Below are 26,955 nucleotides of genomic sequence, written 5' to 3' on the forward strand. Positions count from 1 at the left end.
GTAGACAATTTGTAAAAAAAAAAAAAAGAAAACTCTATACACTTGAAAGTAAGAAACAGTATAAACCTTTAACAAGGAAAAAACAAAAATAGGTCTCACGGATGTTCAGAAATACGAAGCAGCTGAGAAAGTGCTGCACGTACCTCTGAAACACGGTTGGGGTTAAAGGACACACCACCAAACCGAGCACGTGCCACACACACAAAACGCTCGTTATTAAAGCAGCCATAAAACTGAAGGCAACAAAATAAGGAAAGATTGGGAATTTTGTGATATCCGAGATCAATCACACTGGATTTGTTGGCTGTAAAATATTGTAGGAACAGTTTACTGGGCTCTGGCTGCGAGTTCCGTCCCCGGACCTGGACGCCAGCCCCGAGGGAGGGCCGCCCGCGCCCTTCCGCACCGGGGGAGTGGCCGCCGGCTAGCCCCGCTGGGCACCCGGGCTGGGCCCTGCCCCCTCCCACAGCCCGTCTGCCTAACTGGTGCAGTCGCACCTCGCACACAAGTGCTCTCAAAGCACACAGCCTTCACGCGTGTCGGTGGCACGCTTTTTGCACGTAGATGCTACTACCATAAGAAATTAGCCATCTGTCTCTTCGGGGACATAACCAGACAAAACAACTCCGCTGGAATCTGTATGATAAGATTAAGATTAACGGTGAATGCTGCATATCATTTTTATAATCAAAAGCTCCTCCAAAGTTGGTAGAACCCCAAACTTCTGTCGCTCTTTTGCAGATGCAGCAGCCAAGACTACATGTTTGTGCAAACGTCCTGGAGCGCCAGCTGTGAGCCGACGGAGAGCCCGCGGGTCTGGAGGGGAGAATGCAGGCGGACCGTGAACACGCCCAGACCAGCGGCACCCGGCCTGGGCGGCCCTCTGCGGACGCAGACTCGGCCTGGGGACCGGGCCTGGGCACCAGGTGACCAGGTGGGTCTCGACTAAGGCGTTGCCTCGTAGACTGCTCCCCGATCAAGGCTGCGGCATTTGGCCAGGGAGCGCGGGGCGAGGTGTGTTGCCAGCCAGCCAGCCTCTCTTCCAACATCCACTTCCTCTCTGACTAACGCTGCTTGTGACCCGACACAAGGCGGTGCGAGCACCTGGCTGGGGGCCGGCGCTCCAGGTACGTACGTACGGCGGCACGGGATGTTCCGGAGGATGACTCGCTCTGCTGTAAACAGCCCAGCTGAGACTGCCCTCGGGTAAGCTGAAGGAAGGTTCTTGTACTGCCAATTTAAGTAGGAGTTGAAGTTTGGAAAGAGAGAGGCTGTTTACGTCTCTATAAACTAGAAGTTTTAAAAGCTGTAACTTAAACATTATAACTTGAAACTTTCACTTACCTTCCTAACAAAGAGTTTAAGGGAAAACTGAGCTATTAGATGTTTCCACTTTGTAACACTTTTTATCCTAATGCCTCCGGAATCATAGATACTGAACTTGACTAGGTGTTCTGTTGAAAAGCAAAAAAACTCAAAGGTCTCAGATTAAAAAAAATAAAATAAAATCCCTGGGCTTGGGAATCGCTGAGCAGGTAAAATTTTCTTTTCCATTGAGTTGACAATTGTTAAAGCCTGCTAAGGAGAACTTTGATTAAAATCTGAATTCTGCTCACTCAGTGGATTGAGTGCTGGCCTGTGAACCAAAGGGTCGCTGGTTCGATTCCCAGTCAGAGCACATGCCTGGGTTGCAGTCCAGGTTCCCAGTAGGGGGAGTGCAAGAGGCAACCACACACTGATGTTTCTCTTCCTCTCTCCCTCCCTTCACCTCTCTCTACAAATAAAATCTTCAAAACAAAACAAAACAAAAAAACAACCCAAAAACCCGAATCCCATGCACTGCCAGAGTCCTTCCAGATCCCCAGTCCTCTGGTGCCATGATTCAGATCTCTGGGACACAGTGACAAGCATTACAGACATGGGCCAAGATCCCAAGACCCCAGGTTTCTTAGGAGCATCACAGGGAAAACACGACCACACCGTATGTCTGGAGGCCCACCCAAGGGACAACTCATCAAAGCCAGGACAGGCACAACCACTTGGCTGTGCAGCCCCGGGAACGACCACAGAGACGCTGGCCCTCCTCGCCACAACTGAGAGTGGGCCCTGGCGGTCACGGGCCGGCCTAACGAACGCTGCCGTGAGCAGTGGCAGGGGGCCTGCGGGCTGGGGAAGAGGGAGCGGGGCCAGGGCGGGCTGAAGGGTGCAGTCTCAGGACCTGCTGCAGTGCCCCCCGACTGCTGCTCTGCAGGACTTGGCCGCAGCTCACTCTAAGGAACAGGGCAGCCGCGCACGTTCTAAGCCTCCAGTGCTAACTCGGCGCAGAGAACACGAGCCGGCCGACTGCCCACAGCCTGGCCTCGCGGGGCACGTGCCGCCCCCGTGGCCGGTGGGAGGCGCCATGTTGCACAAACACGCCTTCAATGCTCCCAGTTCACGAAACGTTTCTGTCCAAGGGCTCAGGAAACAAATCCTAAAGGCAAAGAAACTTCTTTATCTACTAAAGATTAAAACCTGACTTTGTTTATTCGAAGAACGTGTGCCAGCCTCCTACGGAGGACTGCTGGGCACTGAGGGGTGTTCGACAGGGGGTAGGGCCCCAGTGAGACAGCCCTGTGGAGGGGCAGGGCGCACGCCCACAGGGGCGCCCCCAGCTGAGGGGCGCGTGAGGGCCTCCTGCAGCAGGGACCTCCGCGGCCGCTCACGCCTGCCGGACGGGCCTTTGTTCGGGCGGAGAGCCGTCACCAGGCGGCGTGAAGAGCACCTGTCCGTCCTTCACATGAAGATGCCCGGGAGGCCAGCTAGTGGTGGCTTTGGGCGGAAATCTGACCACAACATTTCTCACTAAAACTTTCAGTGCTTCCCCATTGCTCAAAGGACGGACTCCAGGTCAGGTAACACCCAGTCCTTCGTATCTGTCTGACCCACTTTTCCCGCTTTATCACCGGTTACCTCCATGCGTGGACTCTTTTCCCATCACCATTCCAACCTTCAGCAGAGCCTGGAGCGCGCGCCGCACTCTCTCGTGCACCTCTGCTTTTCCATCTGCCAGGGGCCCGCTCCCCCCGGGGGGCCCCGCTCCCCCTGGGGAGACCCCGTCTACCCAGCGGAACTCAGCTAGTGCGAGCTGCCCCCTCCTCTGCCCCCTGCAGTGCCGGGTGCCCCCCAAGCCGCTGCTGCGCGGCCACGTGACACAGGACTTGAGGTGTTTACGCACCTGCCCCTCTAACCTGCGCCCTTGTTCACGACGCCTGGGAAATCCAGCGCGTGAAGGAGGAGCAACAGTTCCTACCTTCCGGCAGCTCGCACTGTGTCGGGGGCGGATGACAACAGGTCACTAAGAGCAGCTGTGGGACAAACGCCCGTGGAAATGGCGAGGCTGTGCTGTGCCCGCTGAGTCTGGGTGCCAGGGTGCCAGGGTGCGCACGAGCAGGCCAGCCTGCCCCAGGCTGCCAGAGACGCTGCCGCCTGCCCGCCCCTCTGGGGGAGGTCACACAGGGTGAGGGTTCGGCTTCCGCCCTGGGCTGCCAGGGACGGGCTGCGGGGCCCCGGGCGATGAAGCGGTTTTGTGGGGCTCCAGACCCCTTCTGCGGCGCTGAGGAGCTCAGAAAGACAATCTGCACAAAACAATGTTTAAAACTAGAAAATGCCCCCGAAGGGAGTGTTACAACCAACATTTAAAAAAATCCCCACCTGACAGTATGCTTGTTGATTCGGGGGGGGGGGGGGCGGGGAATGGGGGAGACGGACAGACAGACACCAGTCGGCTGCCTCCCGTGCGTGCCCCGCTGGGGACTGAACTCACAGCCCAGGTGTGTGCCCTGACGGGAATCAGAGCCACAGGCACTTTTTCGGCGTAGGGAACGGTGCTTCAGCCCACCACAGCGGCCGGCCGGGATACGACGCACACTTGTGTTGGTAGAATGACCTGGAGCCAGCTCACGAGTCCCCCACTCGCCCCACGTTAATGTCCCCTGAGTGTGTGTTGGGGAGCGGTCGCTGTGAGGGGCGCCTGAGCATGGACCCCCGTGCCTCCCCAGGAGACCTCAGTGGCTGCTCATAGTAAAATAACCACAAAAAAATCAGCTAAGAGCTACACAAGTGAAATATACGTGAGTAAAGGAGTTCAAAGGAGACGCTCTTCCTGGGTGGGCTGGGGATGGTGGTGGTTTGATGACAAAGCAGCGATTTCGGTAGGTTCTGCTACCAAAGAGTATCTTGAAACGCTGGGATACAGAGTTTCAGGGTGAAAGCACAAGAAAGAGCGAGGAGACCACAAGATCTGGAATCAGAACGGCGGGGCAGCTGGCCGCAGCAGCGTCGGCGCGGACACGGACCAGGGACGGGGAGGAGCGGGGACTGCTGGGAGCAGAAGTCCCGTGGCTCCGCTCACCCGCTCCCCCGAGACAGAACGCCGCCCAGCCGCCCGCCCTCCGACAGCGCCACCCGGAGGCCACAAGGTGTCCGGACCGCTCCAGGGTCTTCACTCCCAGGGGGTGTCTGACGGGTCACAGAAGGACCCAAACCAGCCGGATTCTCACACGCCGACCCAGATTTACATCGTCACGAGACTCGTGCTGGAGCGCACAGGCAGCCGGAGTGGCTGTCCTTGCCTTCCCCACGTGGGAGGAAAGAGCGGATGTCAGGAGAACGCTCGTCAGCAAGACAGAAAGCGAAGGCTCCCCTTTTCCCTGCCGTAAGAGCTCCCGCCCGCCCAGGGAGCGGCGCCCCTCCTGCGGCAGAGGCAGGCTGCGCGGTGACCGTCACCGCCAGTCCGGCACGGCGGCCCTGAGCTCCAGGAAGGCACGGACCACAAAACAGAGTTCAGGGCGAGACCCATCGTGTTAGCAAAATGGGGATGAATCCTCGCAGACGAACTTTACATGAGGGGAAAGCTTTATAGAACTTAGTGTGAAACGCATTCAAGTAACCAACTGCTTTCAAAAAGACTTTCTAGAGTAGATTCGTAAGTAGATTTTTTTTTTTAATTCTCAAGGAAAGGGTAAGAGGCAAACTCAATTATCACTTAACTTTCAGGAGAATTATCTGGCTACGAAGACGGTGCAAACGGCATCACCCACACGCCCGACACTGGGCAGCACACAGGACACTGAGCAGAGACGGGTCCGGGCGACGGCGAGGACAGAGGTGCCCACAAGCACTCCTGTGTCGGGCGTGATTCTCAGCGCTTCGACATTTACCTTCTTTCAGCCTCGAAACACCTCAGTCACATCGACAGTTTACAAATGGGGAAAACGAGGTCTCAAAGTAGTCAGTAACGTGCCTGAAACTACCCTATAAGGACCTACGATTCTATCAGACAGAGGTTCACTCAACTGCCACATTAAAATGCTTTCTTCCCCACTTTCCTGCCCCTCTTGGAAGGGGACCCCTGAAATTGCACCACGTGGAGGCACTGCCGTGGCTGCCTGCGCCACGCAGGAGACGTGTGGTCAGTGCCCAGCGTGGGCATGTTCTTGGTCTCACGTGATGCCATGAGCACTCAGGGAGGGTCCCCTGCGGTGAGTGCGGACGAGCCTGCGCCCCCCCCCCCCGCCAGCAAACCCTACCCGGAGAGGGAGCCCTGCCCCTCCCTGTCTCCCCCTGGCCACCCCTGGACCCCCCCCCCCCACGCAGGGCGTGCAGGTGAGAAATCCCGGGAGGGCTTTTCAGGTGCACTCCTTTGTGATTGTCGGTTTCCTGTCGGAGGGTAAGATAAGTTTTCCTAAAGTAACTGGGGTCATGTGATAAAAGACAAAGGAAAAAATGGAGTGGAATCTGCTACAAATAACTTAAACAAAAATCAAAGCAAAAGCAAACAATAGCTACAACTGAAAAAGACTTACTATTTCCTCCTGAGCCGAGTTCCCATCTGCTTTTAAACGGCAACACGTTTTCCCACTGCCTGGGAGCGGCAGCCAGGATGCCAGAGACAGTGGGGTCCTGGCCACCCCCGGGGGGCTCCCCCGCAGCTGCAAACGCTCCCCTGGGGCTCCCCTGAGGACTGCAGAACCGCCCCAGTTGTCCGGACCGGCTCCCTCCTCCGTGCGGGGAGAGGCCCTGGGGCCGTGACTCGGGAGGGTGTGAGGAGCTGCTTCCAGCGCCGGGCTGGGGAGGCTTTCCCAGAACAAGGCCGACCAGGCAGACACAGCACAAGGGGGACAGAAACCCCGTGTAAGTACCTTCCCAGCCCCAGCACCTCCAGCCCAATCACCCTCCACACTGAAATTAAAACTGAAACGGAAAACACTCATACAGTTAGAATAAACACAACTCCCCCATCTCTGGCTTACCTGGCCGAAGTCCTGCTCCTACAGCTAATGGGGCACAATTACATAAAACTACCTTTACATAACTTTGATTCATCTACTCTCCCGTGAGGACAATTAATCCACCTGGGACTTCATTTCCGCACCAAAGGGTGCCAGAGAGGCGCCCCCCACTCCGGGAAAAAGGCTAAGCCCCCACAGGGCGCTCGGCCGCGGAGGTGAGGGTCCTCTCCCGACGCACGAGAACACAGGTCTGCTCCACCTCGAGGCGGTCTTGAAAACCTTTCCTTCTTCTTCCAGTCTAGTAGGCGTTTGGTAAGTAGGTACCGTGTGGCAGGTTCCCTGCTGAGGGATGCGGCCTTGGCCTGGGGGGGCAGACCAGTTACACCGGCGGCAGAGCCACGAGTCTGCAGGCGTCAGGTGCCCCGGTTCTGGCTCCGACTTTGTTGCACCGTGAAAACAAAAAGCAAAACTGACTTTAGCTCTCAACGCCACAGCACCATTTCATTTGGATGGAAAGGGGGGAAAGATGAGATCTTATATTTTACCTGAAGCTGCATTTTATCTGTCTCACATTTCCTATTTATTAATTTTTAAGACTTTAAAAAAAGGAGAATAGCTCTGCAACCACAGGGCACCCTCCCACAAAAAAGACCCTCAAAACACGACACAAACCTGTCCCGGCCGGGCTGGAAGCCCCAGCACTAGTGAGACACAGCTCCGGAGTGAGGTCTCTGCGAAGTCGTGACAAGGTGCTGGCTGTGACTGGGGCCACGGTGGGACACCCTTCCCCGCCCAAGCATTATGGGGCACAGACAACGTGGTCTGAGCATGGACAGAATGTTCTGCTACTTTCCTGTGACTGTTTTTAGCCGATCGGGTATACACATTGACCAGAAACGAGCGTGCGCGTATTTTGGACTAATTAAGGCACGCACCTGGAAGGACGAGCACGCTGGTACGACCATCCCTGGCACCACCGAGCGCTCTCCTCTCGGCAGACGGAACCTCACCGGAGGCTTCGGCTTCTGCCTCGCTCTTCCCTGTCACCGCCATGAACTTCCTCCGAGCGAGGAGGGCACGCTCACGCCTTGCTAACTGCTCTTCCTCCGCACTCAGGTCGAGTGGGAGATTCACGGCGTCTCCTCCCTGCCGTGTCCTGGAGCCTGACAGGTCACGCCCACGACGCCGGGCCTCGGTCTCACACCCGAGCACGAACTCCCGAGACGCGGCAGCAGCTGGTCGGCAGGGCCGCACACACGTCCACGTCAGCCTAAGGACGGCCCCCCAAGGAGACGCGCACCCGAACGACCGGGTGGCGGGACCTAAAGTGCACTTCGTCTGCTTCTCAAGCCACTTTCTCCGTGGCTCTCCCTCCGCAACGGGAAGCCCTAGGTGGGGGAACCAGACACTCACAGTTCGCATTGTGTGTATCTGTTCTGTTCGCATTGTTCCGAGGCAGAACAACGAGCGCACTTGGACTCTCACTGGCAGCTGCTAGTAGCCAGGACGGTGCAACAGACGACGTTCGGTCCCAGGGGTCAACCGACCCTGGAGCTCTCCGGGCGCCACTCGCCGTGGGCGCTGCGCTCCCCTCTGGGTTTACGGGGAGAGGTAAGACCAGCAGCCAGCAGCACGGAACACACGGTCCCGGTCTGCTGGGTAACTCAGGATGAAAAGAATCCATGATGTTTTGCTTAAAAAAACATCAATTTCCCAGTACAAATCCGGATCAGTGGTATTCAGAGATATTTTTGTGTTGAGTTTGTCCTTAAGAAATGCTTGTAGAAAGATGCACAATTATTTTAATGGAATTGTATTTTGTAAATAAAAATAGCCCAAGTAAACAGCTGGTAAGGACAGAAAGAAAATGTTTATCTGCCGTATTTAAAACTTCCCGATTTTCAGAGTTCCTGCTGCTATTACCGAGTCTATTCTCAGTGGAGGGCAGACCGTCCCCTCTGCAGTTTTTATGAGAGAATTTTTTTTTGCTAACCCACAAGCAGACTGAGCTCACGTCCCAGGAAGGGAGAGGATAACAGCACACTCTCTGTGGCACGTCCCCTGAACTCCCAGTGCTCTCACCACACCCTAACTCACTGTCACCGTCTCGGGGAGACAGCCATCCAGGCGGCCGCGCATCGTTCCCACCCGGTGGGTCCAGGGGAGGGCGGGTGGTCGGGAGCTGCCGGGTCAGGCAGCTGCAGAGAGGACCCCTGCTCCCAGCCCGGCGTCCCCCCCAGGTCTCACCCTCTCTCTGGAGACGGCGTCCTACGCAGGGCAGGAGGCGGGCGCCAGGAGCCGGGATGTGACTGGGGCCGGGCAAGGAGCAGCTGCACGCAGTGACCGCCCGCCGCACGGCGCCCTTCCCGACCTCAGGCTGTCCCGCGCACCGTGCCCTGGGGCAGCCAGCACCCCGGCCTCCGCCTCCCTGCCCGCCCCCCCACGGTCGTTTCGGAGCCTCTCACCTCTGCCCCCGAGTACGTGTCCGTCTGCAGGACGAGCTCATCCATGTCCACGTCCTGGCCGATGGGCATGGAGTGAAACTGCAGGTTCAAGATCTCCCTCCGCGTGGCTGCGTCGGGCAAGGGCACGTAGATGATCCGGTCGATTCTCCCGGGCCGCATCAGCGCCTGGGAAGGAGACGGGCGACGCGCGTCAGCCGGGCCCCGAGCCGACGTCCCGCCCGCCCGGCGCCCAGGGAGAAGGGTGTCCGGGTCTCACGAGCGACCCCGTTGGAAAGCAGTGAATGAGACACCTACCGGACACCCTACAACCCACTTTAAAGGTGCAGATCAATACACAACGCTCAGGGTGCTTTTGGAAACAGAAAGGCAGGGTTTCTGAGAGGCTTCCGTCAGGTCCGTGAAAGCCGACCACTGTCTCTCAGGGGGTGCAAACGCGACTTGCACTCGTCGTACCCAAAGAGATTTTTTTGGTAACTTCCTGCGGCAACTCTTAAAATACGGGGTAAGCTGCTTCAGAGCGCCCTCAAAAAGCACAGCTCTTGCAAAGGACTCTAGAACTGAAGGCAGTCATATAAACCTTCCTCGTGTTTTACTGAAGTCTAACGCTTAAATTATCTGAGAGCTAATAAACGCCTCTGTTTAGGAATATTGAGCAGGCATCGTACACCCGACACTGTGCTGGTACTCGGAGACAGTGTAAGCAGACGCAGGTAAAACCGATGGTGGTGATGGTCACACACGTCTGTGAACACGCTAAAACCACGGAACATCAGGGCCGCCAGGCGCAAGAGAAGACACAGGTGAGGCGGGGCTTCTCTCAGACGGGTCTGCACCCGCATTCGGCAGGGAGAAAGCGACACCCGCCAGCAAGAGAATGGGCCTCACCATGCGCCACAGCCTCACCCTGCAGCTGCTGGAAAGGCTTCTCCGCCCACTTCCCGTGGTGACCCAGACACGGGGACACTCTCGTCACTCCTGGGGTCACTCCTGGAGACCCCCCCCCAGGGGGTCTTGGGGCTCCCTGTCCCGGATTCACAGAGCAGTTCAGCCCTGCACACGTCTGCTGAGCACACCCTACGTGCCAGGCCCAGGGATTTAAGCAGCGTGTCTGTGAGACAACGTCGGAGTGCGCGTCTGTACCGACGCACACCGGGCCGGCAGTGTCCAGGCCGGCTGTCCAGCGCGGGGCTTGCTCAGCTCCGGGACGGCCCGTGGCGCCGTGCAAGACAAGGCTGGACGCTCGTGCAGCAGGAGTGAAGGGCAAGGTGCCGCAGTGAACGGCAGCGTGTGATGAGGAGCACAAAAGGTGAAAAAACAGTTCAACACACACACACACACACACACACACACACACTCTTGCACCTGCGAGCTCTTTTCCTAGAATGGTGCATTCTCCACCCATTTCTAAGTAAAGGGGCCCTACAGGGGACAAGGAACTTGGGAGAGAAAGGTGAAGGGGAATGCAGTCAACGATACTGTGATTCAGTTTGCAAGGTGACAGAGGATTATTAGGATTAGCGGGGTGACCACATTGGCGAGGTAGGGAAATGCCAAACCACTGTATTGTCCGCCTGAAACATGTCAATACACTGTGTACCGACTGCACAGAGATACAAAGTAAGTAAGTGAATGGCCCTCTCCCAAAGCAGAGACAGCATTCCTCTAGAACTAATCCTAGCCCTTCCTCTGATAAACAGTGAGTCTACTTTTTGATAAACTACAGAAGAAAACGGAAAATACTAATCTTCCAAATATCTCTAAAAAACTTGTTTTAAAAAGTCCTCCATAAGATAGAAGACGGGGAGGGAGGGGAGAGACGAAAGCAGGTTTACAGCTGAGAGTACATGAAACAGTTTACTGTTGCATCATTACTTAGGAGTGGGTTAGTTTCCGTACGAACAACTGCAAACCTGCTTTTGCCCGACCCTGTGCACTGATTTTTATAATGTTGAAATAAACCCACAGGTTCCTGGCAGGGGTGGAGGGCGAGGGGCCAACCCCGTCCCTGCTTAGCTCTCCAGCCCCCTCGCCCACCGTCCAGACGCGCCCCCCCCCACAGCGGTCCCACCAGCACAGAGCTCCCCGCAGCCCTGGACACAGCCGCCTCCCCGCCCGGGGCCTGGTCCGTGCCCCTCTGACTCCGGGCAGCTCCGCCCGCCCCTGCGCCGGCACCCCAGGCAGATTCCAGCCCTTCCTTCAAACCGTGTCTGCGGAACACGGAGGGAGCGTCCCCTTCTCCGAGCCACTTCCACACGCGGCTCCCACGAAACCTTTCACTGCACGTGCAGTGAGCACACCTTTGTTTCTGAGTGTTGTGCTCCCTCCCCCCCTCCCCTGTGAGGAGGGCCCAGTGTCAGAAACGGCGTTACGTGCACGTGCCCGCCCGGTTCAGACGGGAAACAGCGGAGAAACGCTGGAGACGAGGGCGACTCCACGTGACGGAGCGGACACCCCGGGCCCCCGGCGGCCGGGCGCCCCGAGCGCAAGCCCAGCGCCGCTGCGACCGCTCCCGGGGCTCCGCGCACTCGCCGGGCGGGCGTGCCGGGCTGGCCGGGGAGCGCACACCGCGCTCCGAAGCTGTGGAGGCCCTTTAACATGTATTCACACCCACTGACGCGTGTGTGTGCGTGTGTGTGTGTGCAGCCCCCATGTGTGTATGAACTGCACACCTCGCTTCACTGCTCAGACACGTAGGAAGAAACGCGGAGAGGCCGCCCTGCCCAGCAACGGGGCGCCGTCCACCGCTCCCAGAGACCCTGCTGCTTCAAGCAGTTGGGGAGGCACGACTTCCAACCCAAATACTAGCTTGGCAAGTTGGTGCCGTGCTGACTGATGCTTTTATAACCATCCTCATTCCACCTAAATATCGATATGGAGAGATGATTTGTTTTTTGCTCTCTACTTTTTTTGGGTGAAGGTTTGAGAAAACAGGAGGGAAAAGAGGAGAGGGAAGCAAACGACCGTGCCCAGAGCAGCCGTGACGGAGGCGGCGGGATGCCCTCCGGGGCGCCCTGCCGGTGGGCCGGGCGGGGTCCCTCCGGGTGGGCGCAGAGGGAAGACCGGCGTCTCTGAAGAAGAGCCGGCGAGCCTCAAGGGCAAGTCCACCTCCACATCACCTATCAGCATTTGGACAAATCTCCCACATGGGCCGTGGGGCAGTGCGGCCCCGGGCATTAAAATGAGCAGGACTCTCCATACAAAAGTTCTCAAACACGCAATTCTGCCTTAATGACTTTTTAGAAAGATGGAAGAATTCTGTTTTGCATTTCTCGGTACTGCTCCTGGAGGTCAGTTAAGTGTCTTCATTTGCCTTTTTTGTTTTGTTTTTGTTGTAGTAACAAGGAAGATTTCCTGGAGGGACAGCGGGGTGCTGGCCTGGCTTTCCCGACTTCAGGGTGACAGGAGGAACGGACACTGGTCCCGACTGTGCTCTTCCGCCTCTTCCCTGACTCTGCGTCGGACCAAACACCCTCCCGGTCCGGGAGTGTCCCCGCGGAACCCCGCTGCCCCCCCACGCCGGGACGTGGCCCTCCGTCCTCCACCTGCCGCCAGCCCCGCCCCCCACCTCGCCTCGCCCCGCCCCAGCCCCCGCCCGGCCTCCTTCCCCTCGCACAGCCAGAGCCGTGGGCGCTCCGCCTGTCTCCAGGTCTCGTCACTCCACTCCCCTCAGCGGACTTGTCTATCTCTGTCGCTCCGCCCGAATGACTCGTTACCACGATCACTGACCCCTTCAGCTGGGGGTGAGGACACAGCTGCGCTGGAAGTTTATGGTAACCCACCTCTTACGTAGGAGGAAGGTCACAAGCCATACTGTTAATACACAGCCAAGTGATGCATGTTCAGTTTATTTTTAAAATAGAAGTAACTGTACTGCTTTCTCTGGACAAAAAGTGACTCTCATGATTGTAAACAATTTCAAAACCATACTGACTGGCATTCATCATGTGACAGGGCAGCAAGAGGCTAGGAAAAGTCCTGGGCAGATGGCAGGGGAAACAGGACGATCAAGCAAGGCCAAACAGTCTGAGCAGCTCACAGCCAGCGGGTGAATGGCAGGGCCTTTCCCCCCTCACCAGGACACCCGAGAGCAACCTCTCTCCAGGGGCTCCTCCCCGGCCTCTCCCCTCATCCGACACTGCCCGTGCCCCCTCCCTCCTCCAACAGCCACGCGCAGGGGAGGGCCCGGACCCACGGGCCTTCGTGTCTGCGGCACCGCGGCCGCGGCATGTGCCGAAGGGCCGTCATCAGAGCCGCGCAGGTGCACAGCCCCGGCCCGTCGCCCCTACCTGCGGCCCATCCTTTGAAAGGCCAAGGAACAGCACTCGGCGTTCTCCTTACCTTTAAGGTGACTTCTTAGGAACAACCCCACACCCCCAGCAACATATACGTTCAAACAGTTCTTCTATTCCCTCAGACATGCCAACTGGAGTTCCGATGTAAAACGACGCATCTTTTACAAGGTTGCTAGGTCCGAGAAAACGACAGCTCACAAGGCAGAAGGACGTGCTGTCTTTAGAGAGAAGGCGGCTTTGACGTGCCCGCCAGCTGCCCCTAGGACGGGCTGCGGCCCCTCCTGGAACCCCACGAGCTGTCCTCCAGGCAGGAAACGGCAGGGTCAGCCTGCCTCGTTATCGGAAAAGCCACGATCTGGCCCAAGTAAACACACACCTTTCATCCTGCATTATTTTTACTCAACTTTTCTATTGCTTGTGTTGAAATCACCCTTTACCTTAACTATTCTGTAGTCACAATACTCACCAGAGATGAATCAATGTATTATCAGTACCATTGAGACTGTTATCAGTTTTAAACTAAAACAGAAGTGCATGGATTATCCTTCTCCAAAATAACCTTCACCGTGGAAGTCCTCGCCTGTGATGTCATTAATTATTAACACCTCTGGGGATTTTGGTATTACACTCCTACGAATTTGTGACTTTGAATGTTTATTAGCACTTTGAATGATATACTCTTGTGATTGTATCTACCTTCCCAGAACACCCAGTACCCTCTGTGACAGGACGATACATTCCACGAACACCCACGTTCAGACTCCCTCTGCCAGAAGTCCCTTTGCCACCCGCCTGAAGGCAAGTTCTGATAATTCGCTGATAGAGGCCAAAACAACACTTCCCTTCTAAGTAAGTTTTTAAAGGCAAGGGCTTGTTGTGGCACAAAATGATGTTTTACAGCTTGATGACAATGAAAGAGGAACACGTTTTTATCTGAGAAAATGAAAGCATCTCAAGTGTAAGACCTCCATGTGTACGAAAACACGGCTTGCTCTGACGTCCTACAAGGGGAACAGGGACGCCCGGCGCCCGGCACATTAAGCTCAGGTCCTAGAGAAGGCAGCAAACCTGCGAGAGGCCGCCACGCGCAAGGCGCTCTGCTAAGAACAGGACTGTCTGCGTTCTGGAGAGAAGCTGATACCTCTACAAGAGAACAGTGTCACCAAAATCTAGGTCTAGGCTCTAGCTCGAAAGAGCTTCCCTAATTAACGGGGCCATTGAGTAGCTACCAGTTTTCCAGATGTTACACTAAGAAGCATTATTGGCCTTGTTGGTTGTTATTTAAGCTAGTGGTTTTAAATAAAAATGACTATTTTCCTATAATAAAATTTATAAGGGAAAAGTCACAGTTATAAAAGCATGTAGTTTAAAAGAATGATTCATAATGATTTTGTTTTATAGTTTACAAAGGATTTTCAGTGTCTACATTTCAATTAGAAAATAAACAGTTTTAAGAGGCAGGCAGAGATGGTGTCATTTCCTCCATTCGATGAAGAGGAAATCGACACAGAGTGGCTGGTGGCCTGCTTGAGACCTCGGAGTCTAACAGGCGGCAGACCGAGGACTCACACTCAGACCTTCTGGCACAGCACAGTGGCCGGTGGCTTGGCCCTGGGGGACGCTCATCTCGGCATTCACAGAATCTACCTGGAGCACAAGCAAATCACTGTTCTGCAGTCACTGCGCTGGTACCTACAATGACAAAGCAAAAGCAAACGCACCGGTGTTTCACAGATCCTCATGCTGCCAGAGACTCTCAGGCCATCGGCACAGAAAGGCCGCGGAGGCCAAGGCCAAGGACACCAAGCGGGCCAGGCCCCAAGTGCATGTGGGCAGAGCTGGGCCTGGAACCCAGGGCTCATGCAACAGCACAGGCGGGCCCAGTCTGTTCTGTAGGCCACTCCAATTCAGACCGGCTACTGCAAGTTTTAGGAAAGTTGTGAAAAACAGGGAGAGAAGGAGGAAAAGGGGGGAGAGGCTGGCGGAGCCTCAAAGCCGGGCTCTGGGCCCCGACAGAGAAGGTGGGCTGACCCGCGGAGACACCGAGACCTGAGAACAAAAAGAACACCACTGCTGCCCCCCCCCACCCCACCCCCCAGCCCCGGTGCGTCAGGCAACGGCACAATCCTACAATGTAGTTCAACTTCTTTATAAAGGGAGAACTAGACACAGTACTCTTCTCTCCTTCAGAACGCTGACAAGTTTTAAGGTGAATGGACTTCAGGTTGGAAGCACTTGTGTTCTCAGCGCCTTCTCTGGCCGCAGACTCATGGGAGTTAGTGCCTGTCTACAACGTGTAAAAGCTAAGGACCAGAATAGAGGATTCTCGTCCAAATGCAGTCCGAATGCGAAAAGCACACATTTACCTTGCCTAGGTAATCCACCTTCAAATCCCAAGTCAAATTCCGGGCCACGCCCACAAGACACACTGGGTCTTAGATGTCGTCAGCAGTGACAGCAGACAACTTCCCCCTGTGGTGCCAGCCACCGTCACTTTCAAAGCCAGAGGCCTGCCCCACCCAGGAACCTCTATCAACACGAAACCTGTCTCCTACCACCAGTGACTGAAGAGATTTTTAAAAATCACTGTTGTTCCAAATGTCCCTGGTAAAATAGCTGAATCAATGGCTATCCTAGCAAATTCTTTACACGTTTTCCCTTTCCTTCGGTATCACATGCTCCAAACACCTTCTACCCTTCCTGATAAATTTCCCCTGGAAAGAACACTGCTCCAAGCTAACGATTTCAACAGACTGCCTGATGCTGCAAGAACTAATTCTCACGGCCGCTGCCAGAGGGTGACATTTACGATGTGTGGGCACATGGACGGAAAATTGAGTCGAGCTCCCCTCCTGATACGGAGACACTAATAAAGTCCTGCTTCCAGCGTGTGTCAGTGAACAGTGTGAGGAGCTGGAGAAAAACCACGCTAGTATTTAGGCGAGGAAGCAAGCGACCCGTCCACTCCCAGGCTGCCGGTGTGTGCGGGAGAAGCCGCCGCGGTCCCGGTGGGGTCAGCGACGCTGCTTGGACTTGGACGAGCTGCTGGAACGGCACTCGCTCTCGCCGGCCTCCTCCTGCGCTTCAGGATCGCGGCGTCCTCGCTGCCGACGGCGCGCGGCAACCACGTGGTGGGTTTCAGAGCTGCAGGCGGCGCCTGTTCTCAGTGCCGTTTCTCAGGAGAACGTGCATCTGGACCATTTATACACGGCCCCCTTTTGAGAACACAGTTCCTTCTTAATCCTGCCTGCATAAAACAAACGTGGAATCGGCTAGATGTTTTTGGAGATGAAACACACAGAAAGTTTGGGAAGCGAGACCCGGGCACGTGAATGAGCAAGCTCTACGGGGACACTGGGGCTTCTGTCAAGAATGCGGAGGCCTCGCACAACACGGAGGTGTCACAGCTGCGTCTGCGGGAGGTCTGGAGCGGTTCGCCCGCTGGGGTTTGCTCCGGAACGCGGACGGAGGCGTGTCTGTTCCCTAAAAGGTCGCTGTACTTATTGGTAGACATGGAGGAAGCGTGGGGGTCCGCCGTGGATTTACGGAGGTAGGGCAATAAAGAGTAAGCATCCTCACAAACTCGCGTCAGGGCTTTGAATGCTTCCAGACAAAGTTCTGTGTTTCCTCCTGTAACACTAACGAGTGTCCAAGTAATTACAAAGATGATTAAACAGGATCTGGTGACGTGAGAGCTACCCTATTATACGCGTACATTTCCCCTCAACTGACAACTAAATGACATAAATTAAGAGAAAGAGTGTTTCAAAACTAACACCAGAACACAGCCAAGGAAGACAAGAACTGGCAGTAGGACAGGACAGGGAGGCGGGGCAGCCCCTCAGGTGCCTTGGCTGACCCCGACAGTGCACCTAGGAAGCCACGGGGACCCCTGTGGGGAGAGTGGAGGACAGGGAGGGCACGCAGCAGCAGGACCCCAGGGCACAGACACCCGAGCCGTGCGTGAAAGCGGCGGAGTCAAAATCAAGTTTTTCTCCTTCCTAAAAGTTGAAGATTACGCTCTCAACACTACCTGTGAGCACCTAGTACAGAACTGGGAGTGAATTCTCTCAAGACACTGGGACATTCGCTTTTCAAGAAGCACCAGCAAGAGACCAGGAGTGGGGCGGGAAGTCTCTCTGCTCCGTAAGAACACAGTTAAAAAGTGAGTGACGGTGCTACAGCACGATTATGGACACTCACTCGAAGGTTAACAAAGCAACCTTTTACCTAAGATGTAATAAACTTTCTCTGAAGCCAATATGAGGTGCATTTTTAAAACATTTCCAAAGCTTTTGGGTATGTTTAAAGCTCAATCAAGTTCCCACATGAAATACTAACGCTCTCACTTTACACTGGTGGGCACGCTGTACTTCAGCAAGCAGCGACATGCCGGCACTGCAGTAGCTCGTTCCTGCTGGGGGAAATGGGCGTGACTACTCGGGGAAAGCTGCAGGGGGTGGCCCTCCTCCCCCACCCGCACAGGTGGGGGCCCCGGCGCCCACTCCTTCCCTGCCACCGGCTGATGGGCATGCCAGCTCTGGGCCTCAGCTGAGGACCCGGCCATCCTGACCTTGAGCCTCGGCCCCGGTCTGCTTCCTCCACGCGTGCTGATGATGAAAACCCCGCATCTGCCCCAGGGCCTGGTCTGCGCTCGCCCTTGACCAGTAATGCACACCGCGGTTTATTTCTGTGTTTGGTTTACTACACTCACCGTCCCAGGCCACAGACCCTGCCTCTTCTTCCACAGCCTGGGCCGGTTTCCAGTCCTCTCCGCGCGGCCGCGGGGCGGGGGAAGAGCGCAGCAGGGAGGGCTGCTGGCGACAGCCGTCGAGGCCGTCCCACCGCCACACGTGCCCTCGCGTCCTGTGGCACACAGCACCTTAACCGACACCCCATCAGACAAGGCCACTGTGTGACGACGGAGGGTCCAGACGGAGAAAGACCACCGCGTGATCACCACGTTGGAACACAGACAGGATGGGGACACTGTCCAAGCCACAAGACAGCCACCCACCCCCCACCCTGCCCCTCCTTCCGGATATCACAGAATGACCTCGGCTTCCTGCCAGCATCGACGCCAGGGCAGAGTCCCACCCTGGGACGTCACCTTCTATCACCCCCCCAGCTTCACCTGGCATCCTGGGACTCTGTCCTCGTTGGCGCGCGTACAGTGCACAAGGTGAGCCCGGCCACGCTGTTTTCATCCAGAGACCCAGCCTCTCCGAGAACCTGCCCAGCGACGTGCCTCCCTCCCCGCGGTGGGCCTGCCACTAGCGCTCGCCTCGGCTTCCCCGGTGCCGGCTCCGTGCTGCCTTACGTTGTTGGCACAGGTTAACGTTTCTGGACACTGGTCCAGAAATCCACTGTCCTTCTGAGTACATTTCAAAACAGACTTAGCTACTGGTGCATCTTCTCTGCGTTCCTCAAAAAATACTGTAACTTTAGCTGGACCTGTACGTGGCGAGGACTGGCATCTTCACATTGTAGTCCTGCGCCACCCCCGACGCGCGAGCGAACCCGGTCCAGCTCCTCGGTGACTCAGGTCTCCGTCGGCGTCCTCCAGTGAGTGATGTTTCACGGCCTGCTCCATGAAGTCGTGTGTGTGGGGGCTGGTGCCTAAGTGCATCGTGGTTCTGTAACTTCCGGATCAGTAGTTACTGCCAACGCAGGAAAACAAAGCTACTGGTATTTCGAAGCATACAACTTGCTTTTGCTAGTCCTAACAGTTTGCACGTGCAGACATCACATAATCTCTCAATAAGGACCGTTTGGCCTGCTGCATTTTTCTCGTCCCCCCTCTTCCCTCTCTGTGCATCTTTATTTTACTTCATTTTTTTTTCCTTTGGATTCGCCAGACCTGTAGTAAGAGTATCAGTATTAACAGGTATGTTTGTCTTGCTTTGTCTAAAGCTTGTTTACAGTTTCAGTTTCCACGGGTTTGGCATATAACCTTTATCCAGTTTGCGGTTTCCTTCTAGCTGTAGTTTACTCTACACTTCTGGTCATAAATTGGAGTTAAGTTTCATGAAGTACTTTTTAAGCATTCTTTTAGATAATTGTATCATTCTATGTGTTTATTATGTACGTTTTCAGCATTAATATAGATTTCATTGACTTTTTAAGGTGTTAAATGATCCTTAAATTCCAGAGAGAAATACTCTGTTTTTAATTTTTCATTTATTTTCACTGAATGTATTGGGGTGGAATTTGTTAATAAAAGTATATAGGTTTCAGGTGTACAATTCAAAGGCACATCATTTGTATGTGGTATCGTGCGCTCACCACTCCAAGTCAAGTCCCCCATCACCACGGGCCCCCCTTTCTGACGTTATCTGCCCCGCCCCCTTTCCTCTGTGGCCTGTTTCCATTCGTCTTTTTTTTCCTCTGCTTATCCGTTCATCCTCCTCACTCAGCTGCCAGTCTGTTCTCTGGATCCATGGGTCTGTATTTTTTAAAGACCTCTTGCTGGATGTAGTAAGCTAGTATTTCATTTAAAATTCCTACAGCTGTCACTGGGAGTGACATGGGCCTGCAAGTTTCTTTTCGTACACTGTCCTTTTGGAATTACAGTTGCACAGCACGTGCGAAACCAGCCAGGCAGCACTGCCACCCCCAGCCCCCCTTTCTGTGCTGTGCACGGGGAGGCAGGGTTTAGGACGGGACCCTGCAGGAGAGCAGCTACACCTCCTGGAGATCCGCTCGGGGAGGCGCACCTGTTTATTCAGGGGTTTGTGTGGAATTTAGGGAGAGACTGGATTATCATTTCCGTTTCTTTGACAACTAATGGTCGATTACATTTTCTACTTTTTTTTTTACACATTTACTTTCCGTGTTCAGCCGAGCGGTGTCATAGAGGGTAATCAATCACAAATAGGTTTTTGCCAATCAATGCTCTTGAGTTCACGCGATTCTTAAGAACTGGCACCTAGACCTCACCCCCAGTTTGCAGCTCAGAGCACCCACAAAAAGCGGTCTGTCCCGCAGGAAGCTCTGCGCTTAGCCTCTAGGAGCAACGGTCGGTCCCGCCGTGGGCTGCGGCGTGAGTAACGGGGCTGACGGGACCGCGTTCCGGGCACGGGAAGGCCCCTCTGAGCGTTCACACTCGGGAACTAGGAAGTAGTGCTTTCCAGAGGGAAGGGACTTAAGAGACAAAGAAAATCTGAACCTAAGAAAAGGTGCTGATGGCCCCGTAAGTGGGCGGAGAGGTTTGCCTTTGAACCCGGCTTTCAGTCTGTTTCCTCCGGACGGTCTAAATCGGTGCTCCTCTTCTGCCGGCACATTACCGGAGCACAGGGCAACTGGTGCAGGCACAGACTAAGGAGGCAGTGTCCCACCAGAGACGTGAACAGTTCTTAGGGACACACTCTGATGGCTAAGTTTAGGGTTTCTGAACAACTGAGGCTGATGACAGCCTTCAAAGTGAGGCAGCTGACTGACGGCGCGGAGGCCGTTCTCCTGGCCCCCACTGCTGCACTGTGCAATGGGTCTCCCACGTGCTACACCCACCCATGGGCCGTAACGGGGTTTTCATAAACCGCCAGGACAAATGCTGACGTGCACCTCGCTTTGTTTATCGCTGAGCCCGGGCCAAACGGCACTAATTAGAGCAGTTCTGCCACACAATGTTTATACACTAATTACCCCACTTCCTACACCGAGCGCTCCAAGGGGCACCGAGAGAGTGCACGGCGGCACGCGCGGGCTGCGGCCGCACGGGCGGGAGACCGGCAGCCTCTGCGGGAAGAGGAGGCGGGGGCAGCAGAGTCAGGAGCGCGGTGTGGCGGACCAGGCCGCGCTCTCCTGAGGGGCTGGGGCGCACTGTTGCGTTACACAGCATCTATTTAATTTAAACACGTACGGAGACTTCCAAATTAAAAACACATATACATTTAGAAGCAAAGATGTTACATGCAGTAACAGCAAATATGCCCCACACAGTCAAGGCATTATATACATGTATGTACACACACACACGCACATGTATTTCACATTCAAGACATATTTATGGAAAACACTGGTGGAAAAAACCCACGGAAAAATACAAGTTAGTAATGCAAGGGCCTATTTTTGAAATTTAAATATTTACGGAGTGCCTTCTGTGATCCCAGCAATGAGCGAGATGCACGTTTCCTGCTTTCCAAGGCTTGCAGCCTGCAGGGGAAGAGGGACAATGAACCGAGCACAGGGCAGGGTAACAGATGCTGCGACATGGTGGGAGGCACGAGCCCCCACTGGTCTAGGGTTTTACTGTGTGTGTGTGTGTGTGAACAAGGGAATGGATTTCAGAAGGAAGAACTTTCCGGAACTGTGCTGTCGTATCTGTCCTCTCACACCTCCCTTACCCGCGCTGTGTTACGCTGCCTGCCGCCGCGGCACCTGCTCTCCCGCCCACCTCCCGCCGGTCTGCCCTCTTTCTCCTCCCTCGTGCCTGGGCATCTTACCTCGCCTACTGTTATTTCTCCGCTTAGCAATGAAGTAACACAATTTACTTTTTTGCTCTGTTAAAAAATTTGCCCTGAAAAAAACAAAACAAAACAGTGACAATGCTGGAAACAGCTACAACAATAGGCTTAGCGATGCGCCAGGTTGTTCTCAGCACGCTCAAGGGCAGCTGCCCAGGAGGCTGAAGCCGTGCGGCGGCCTAACGGAAAACAAGAGCTCGTGTCCCTGGGACAATTATCAGACACTGTCACACACGGTCCTCCTAACCCCTCCACAGACGCGATCTCATTAGTCCTCACGACGGCCCCGTTAGACCGGCAGGTGAACAACCCCGTGTTAAGGGTCAGGAAACTGAAGCACAGTGAGTTCCCTAAGTCGAAGAGCTTTAATAATAGGAGAAAATGTTAAGAAAAGTGAACTTTGAAAACAGATCCTAAACGAAGTCCCTGTCATTGCTCCGTGAGACTCTACTATCCTGGTCAGGACTCTGGAGAAAAACAACCTAGTTCCACGCTTCGGGCTGATAAATCTGACTCGACGCAGCCTCACCAGCCCAAAGTGCCTCCTGGTTCTTTAAACAGAAACAAAGAAACTCCCATGTCCTTTTCCAATCGTGCTGCTCAGTAATTCAGCCCGTCACCTTCCTCTCAGCTGACATAAAGGCAAAGCTAATTTTTATTTTCCTTACCTTCTCAGCATTACCACAAAAAACCAGGTAACAGCACACCAAAAAGAGATACATTATTAATTAGTTACAGATGGAACCTGACAATGAAAACACAATCCCTCTTCGCCTCCGTGTTTTCTATCAAAAAGCACACACGTCTCTCGAGTATCTTAGGGTAAACCTCTATAATTGCCTCCTCTCATTTGCAGGCAACGCTGATTGGGATGTATACAAACAAAGAAATAAAGGCACACTGGTTTTTTTGTGTGCTGCTATAAAATTACCAACATCAAAACCTCCCCCCAAAAGCTTTAATTCACAATCCAGTTCTCTGACTCCAGGGGAAGTGGGTGTCTCTCCAATGATGGGGAAGCCCTCTGAGAATGCTGGAAGACTTACTAGTTCAAAAGCGCCTGGGAATTCAGATTAGGGAAAGGAGGTCATTAGTGCCTGCAGCTTTGTTTAGGGTTATCTGCACCAAGGACGGCAGTCAAAGGGCACAGGCCATCAGCCCTCACACATGCTGATTAGGTGATGGGAGGGCAGCGCTGACTACTAAAAACACCGCACTGTCTGGGGTGCATCTGCTCTCCCCACCAAACTGCTGCCAGCTCTGCGACTCGGCCACAGCCCGACGCTCTCCTAAGCACTCTGGGAACTGTTCAGGGTGACCGGCTTCCATCTGCGCCTACCCACTGCCCAACCCTGCATGAGGGCTGAGGTGCACGCTTGCAGTGGTACCTTTAAAACGAGGCCATGCCACACTTGAATTTAAGAAACACAGCTCCAGACTTAAACCTACAAGGAGAAAAATCTGACCAAGGACAGAAAAAAAGTTACTAATACATATTATTATGTTAATAATATTAAGTTCCTATTATACTACACTCAATGTACTGTTCTAAGTACCTCCCATCATTAACTCATTGAACCCTGTCAAGTTTACGTGGAGTTTCATTGTCCTCCACAGAGGGAAGGGTCACTGGTCCAGGGACACCGAGTGGCGGGGCTGGACCCAGAGCCTGGGCCCAGAGGCCTGTCACCCTGGCCACTCCTTCCCGGAACAAGTGCTCAGAGGCGGACAGACAGCGCCTGCACTTCCCGGTCTGAAACTCCTGCTGGGCAGGCCAGGGGCCAGGGGCCAGGGGGCCGGGCGAGGCCGATAAAGGGTGGCGGCCTCAGCCACAGCCACAGTCCCAGTCCACAGGCTGATGGGTGTGAAGTTCAAGGGACCAAACAAAGAGGTCTAGCTCTCTGTGCTCCTTGACTAGACGAGGAAACTCTGTCGACGTGCTGGGAATGCGCCCCGAAAACCAGGAGCCATTTAACCACTCACCCCACGCCCCCACAGGAGTCCCTCGGCCACCGGGAGCTCGGAGCAAGCGCGCGGTTCAGTGAGCCTGCGGCCCTCTCCACAGAAAAGGAGAACTGTAAGACTTCTGAGGGATAGTAAGAGAACCTCATAGTCCACATTCTTATCGCCATTAAAAATACATTTGGAATTCCACAATCATTCAATAAGTAAAAGTACCATTTTTTGCCTGCTTCAGTATCACACCTAGAAGAAGGAAAAATGAACTAGGAATCACAACAAAGTCGGATTTTTTTATTAAGTGATTTTTTTATCATGACACCTTAAAGAGTTGCTAATTATAAAATAAATCAGAAATGCTCAGAAAGTTCTCAAAGGCCAATTAATTGAACAAATTAATGAAGTGTTGGCATAGAGCCCAACAAATATTCAAAATCTTAAGGCAATTTAATAAATCTTTTTTTTTTAGGAAAAGCCCCTTTTTAAATCTTTTCTTTTTTTAATTATACTTACTTATTTTTAGAGAGAGGGGAAAGGGGGGGGGAGAGAAACACCAATGTGTGGTTGACCCTACTGAGGACCCGGCCCACAACCCAAGCATGTGCCCTGGCTGGGAATCGAACCGGCAACCCTTGGCTTCACAGGCCGGAGCTCAATCCACTGAGCCACAACAGCCAGGGCACAATTTAATAAATCTTAACCACATATCAACTGGATGTAACCACAATACACAGTTTGCTAGGCACAATGGGGGACATGATAGAAATACCATCGTTTTCTACCCTTCAAGGCTTGGGGAAAACAAATTAGACGCAGGAACCAATCAGAGAAGAGTTCAGCCCAGAGAGTAAGTGCCAGCACTGGGGCTGAGGGAGGGTGAGGTGGGCTAGAGGGGTCCCTCGAGGTCACAGAGGGGTGATCGAAGTGTGGGTCAGAGTCCTTTAAGGGCCCCAACGGGCCGGTTTTACAAACAGGAAGGACAGCACAGTGCATTTGCCAAAGAGCCAAGTGAACGAGCTCCATAACAAGGAGCAAGCCTGACCGCACGCACCCACAGGCGGTGTGCGTGGGCTGTGACGTGCGGCTGCAGACGAGGGGTAAGAAACCGGGCGTGAGTGGCCGACACCCACTCGAATGCCCCTCTCATCGGAAGGGCAGAGCAGGGGAGGTGCTAGCCGACACCGGCGAGGAGGATGACACGAGGCACTGGGTCTCTGCTCCTGGGTGACACCAGCCGTCTGGTCCTCACCCCGTCTGTTCACACTGGACGCCTCCCACCGGCGGCTGCCTACGGGGGCAGCCCACGAGGGGAGCGGCCGGGGCTGGCACCGCGCACGGGAACAGCCGCCCTCCCTCGGGCGGCGCAGCCGGCCGGGACTCCCCGTCCACCTAGATCTGTAAGGCGGGAGCCAGCGGTTGCGAGTGGGGGCCGAAGCTGAGGTCTCCATGCACACTGGGCTCAGCTCCGCACGGAGAGCCTCAGCGCTACCGACTACCTGACTTGCACCAAACCCGCGGGGCTGGCAGATCAGGAGCCCGAGCTCGCGCTGGCCGGGGGCTGCTGCGGACCAGCTGGAAGGCGCCGGAGCGGGGCTTCCGCCGGAGTCCACCCCCCCCCCCCCCCCACCCCCCGGCCGCCCCATGAGCCCGCGTCCCTTCTGCGGGCCCACTTCGAGTCCATTCGGTCTGTGCATTCAAAACCTTTCAGATCAGACGTTAAAAAACTGTGACGTTTTCGTATCAAGTATGTTCTAGGCTCTTTATCTGTGTAACGACCCTGGAAGAGGGTAGACTATGGCCCAGCGGGGCCAAGCGGTGATAACGTGCTGAGGCTGACGAGCGGGCAAGCGGAGCGCCAGGCTCCGGTCGAGCGGGCCCGCTGTCGCCCACTGTCGCTCACCCGGCAGCACACCGCCTCGCTGGGGCGCACCTGAAGACGGGATTTTGTCACTTACACACGGGCACCAAGACCCGTGTCTCTGCGTGTTCGGTGTATCTGGGAGCTACGAGCAGACCCTGGCACACGCTGAAGCCCTCGCTCAGCAACACCAGCGAACAGTGCGGACACGAGCCCCGGGACCCCGGCGGGCCCGGCCCCGTCACCCCGGGGCTGAAGGTGCTCAGGAAACGAGCCGATGCACCGATGATCTGCTCTTCTCGAACTCCTGCCGCCGTCAGCACCCACGTCTCACACACCCACACGTTTTGCAGTACTTCTGATGGATGGCCTGCCGCAACTGACAGCCAGCTCCTTACGTGGGAGAGAAAAGCTGCTCGTCTGTACCTCGCACGTGGCTCTGCTACACGAAGGTGACTGAATCCGTTTCTAGGCCCCATTTCTACGCGGCAGACGTTTCCTTCAGGCATCTGAAGGCAGCGCTCACATGTCTCCCCCGTCTCTCCCGAGTTCTGAGTCCTCCGTCTCCTCTCAGACTCTCCTGCTGAGGCCAGAGAACACACCCTATGAAGCCGATACTGCCCATGGCAAGTACAAACTTTGTTGCTAGCGTGTGAGACAAATCTGCATCACTTAATCAGTCGATCCAACAAATCTTCGGTGACTGTCTGGTACGTCTCAGGCACCACGCTAAGTTTTTGTGACATGAATATGAAGAGGAGGTCTCCCTCCAAGGAGCAGACAATACAACGAGGGAACCGAAGTTAAAAACAAAACAAACCACAACCTGCTTCATGCAGAGAAGCGGCCCCCATCTCTCCCGGGGCGGTCAGGAGACGGGGTTCTTAGAGAACGGCAGGAATTCAGCAAGCCAACTCACAGAGAGGCCGCCCTCGCTCGCCGTGACCACGGTGGCGGTCTCCAGAGCACGCTGTAGGGGCTGCACGCGAGGAGAGGTCGCCCCGGAGTGCTGGCGAGAGCAGCCCGGGCGTGGAGAAGGCAGTGTCAACACCAGAAGGAGGAGGTGAGCAGCAGTCAGGGATGAGCTGATGGAAAAGTGATGATGCGAGAAGCTGGCCGCGGCGATCCTGGTGTCCGTGTTTTCAGGAAGAGGTGTGTCTCTGTTCTGCCTGCAGTAAAACCGGCGACTATGGGCAAGTCTGTACTCCACCCAGAGTGAGTCACTTTTTTAAAGGATCAGAGTGTTGTGTTTTAGCTTTGTGTACAGGTGAGGGTGGGCAGCTTCTTCACTTCCAAGTACAGGACTTGGATTTTTCTCCAAGCAGCAGCACAGCTTGGTAAATAGGAGGGAGGGAGGGAGGGAGGGAGGCAGGCCAGTCACCACGCTGCTACTGTTTCTCCAAAAAGAGTATAGACTAGAATTACTCACACCCTTCTTAACGCTGCAGAACTTCATGCCGCTCCCTTTCAGAGACCCACTAGTCATGGCGAGATACGGGCCAAATGCTTCATGCTGGCGTGCTACCCTTTGTCTTCCAAGCCCTAGAGCGTCTCAAAGCCCTTGAGAGTTGCTCCCATTTGAACGTGAAGTCTGGATTTCTGACCCCTTCCCCTGCTCACAGCTGGGTCCGGGCCCGGGCCCAG

The 26,955-nt window shown here is 54.9% G+C and overlaps 1 protein-coding gene across 2 annotated transcripts in view; it reads right to left on the bottom strand.

The window, feature by feature from the left end:
• Positions 1-26,955, bottom strand: part of SPATA5 (spermatogenesis associated 5) — a 113,754-nt gene that overhangs the window by 14,914 nt on the left and 71,885 nt on the right. Inside the window, exon 15 of one of the 2 annotated variants that reach the window (XM_045831762.1) lies at positions 8,738-8,902. The exons of the other annotated variant lie outside the window; for it this stretch is intronic. Coding sequence (XP_045687718.1) covers positions 8,738-8,902 — 165 coding nt within the window. The remainder of the gene's footprint in view (positions 1-8,737; positions 8,903-26,955) is intronic. 2 annotated transcript variants of the gene reach the window in all.

The sequence above is a fragment of the Phyllostomus hastatus genome, unplaced genomic scaffold (genome assembly GCF_019186645.2).
Source record: "Phyllostomus hastatus isolate PE091 unplaced genomic scaffold, TTU_PhHast_1.1 phas_contig_159, whole genome shotgun sequence".
Taxonomy (NCBI): Eukaryota; Metazoa; Chordata; class Mammalia; order Chiroptera; family Phyllostomidae; genus Phyllostomus; species Phyllostomus hastatus.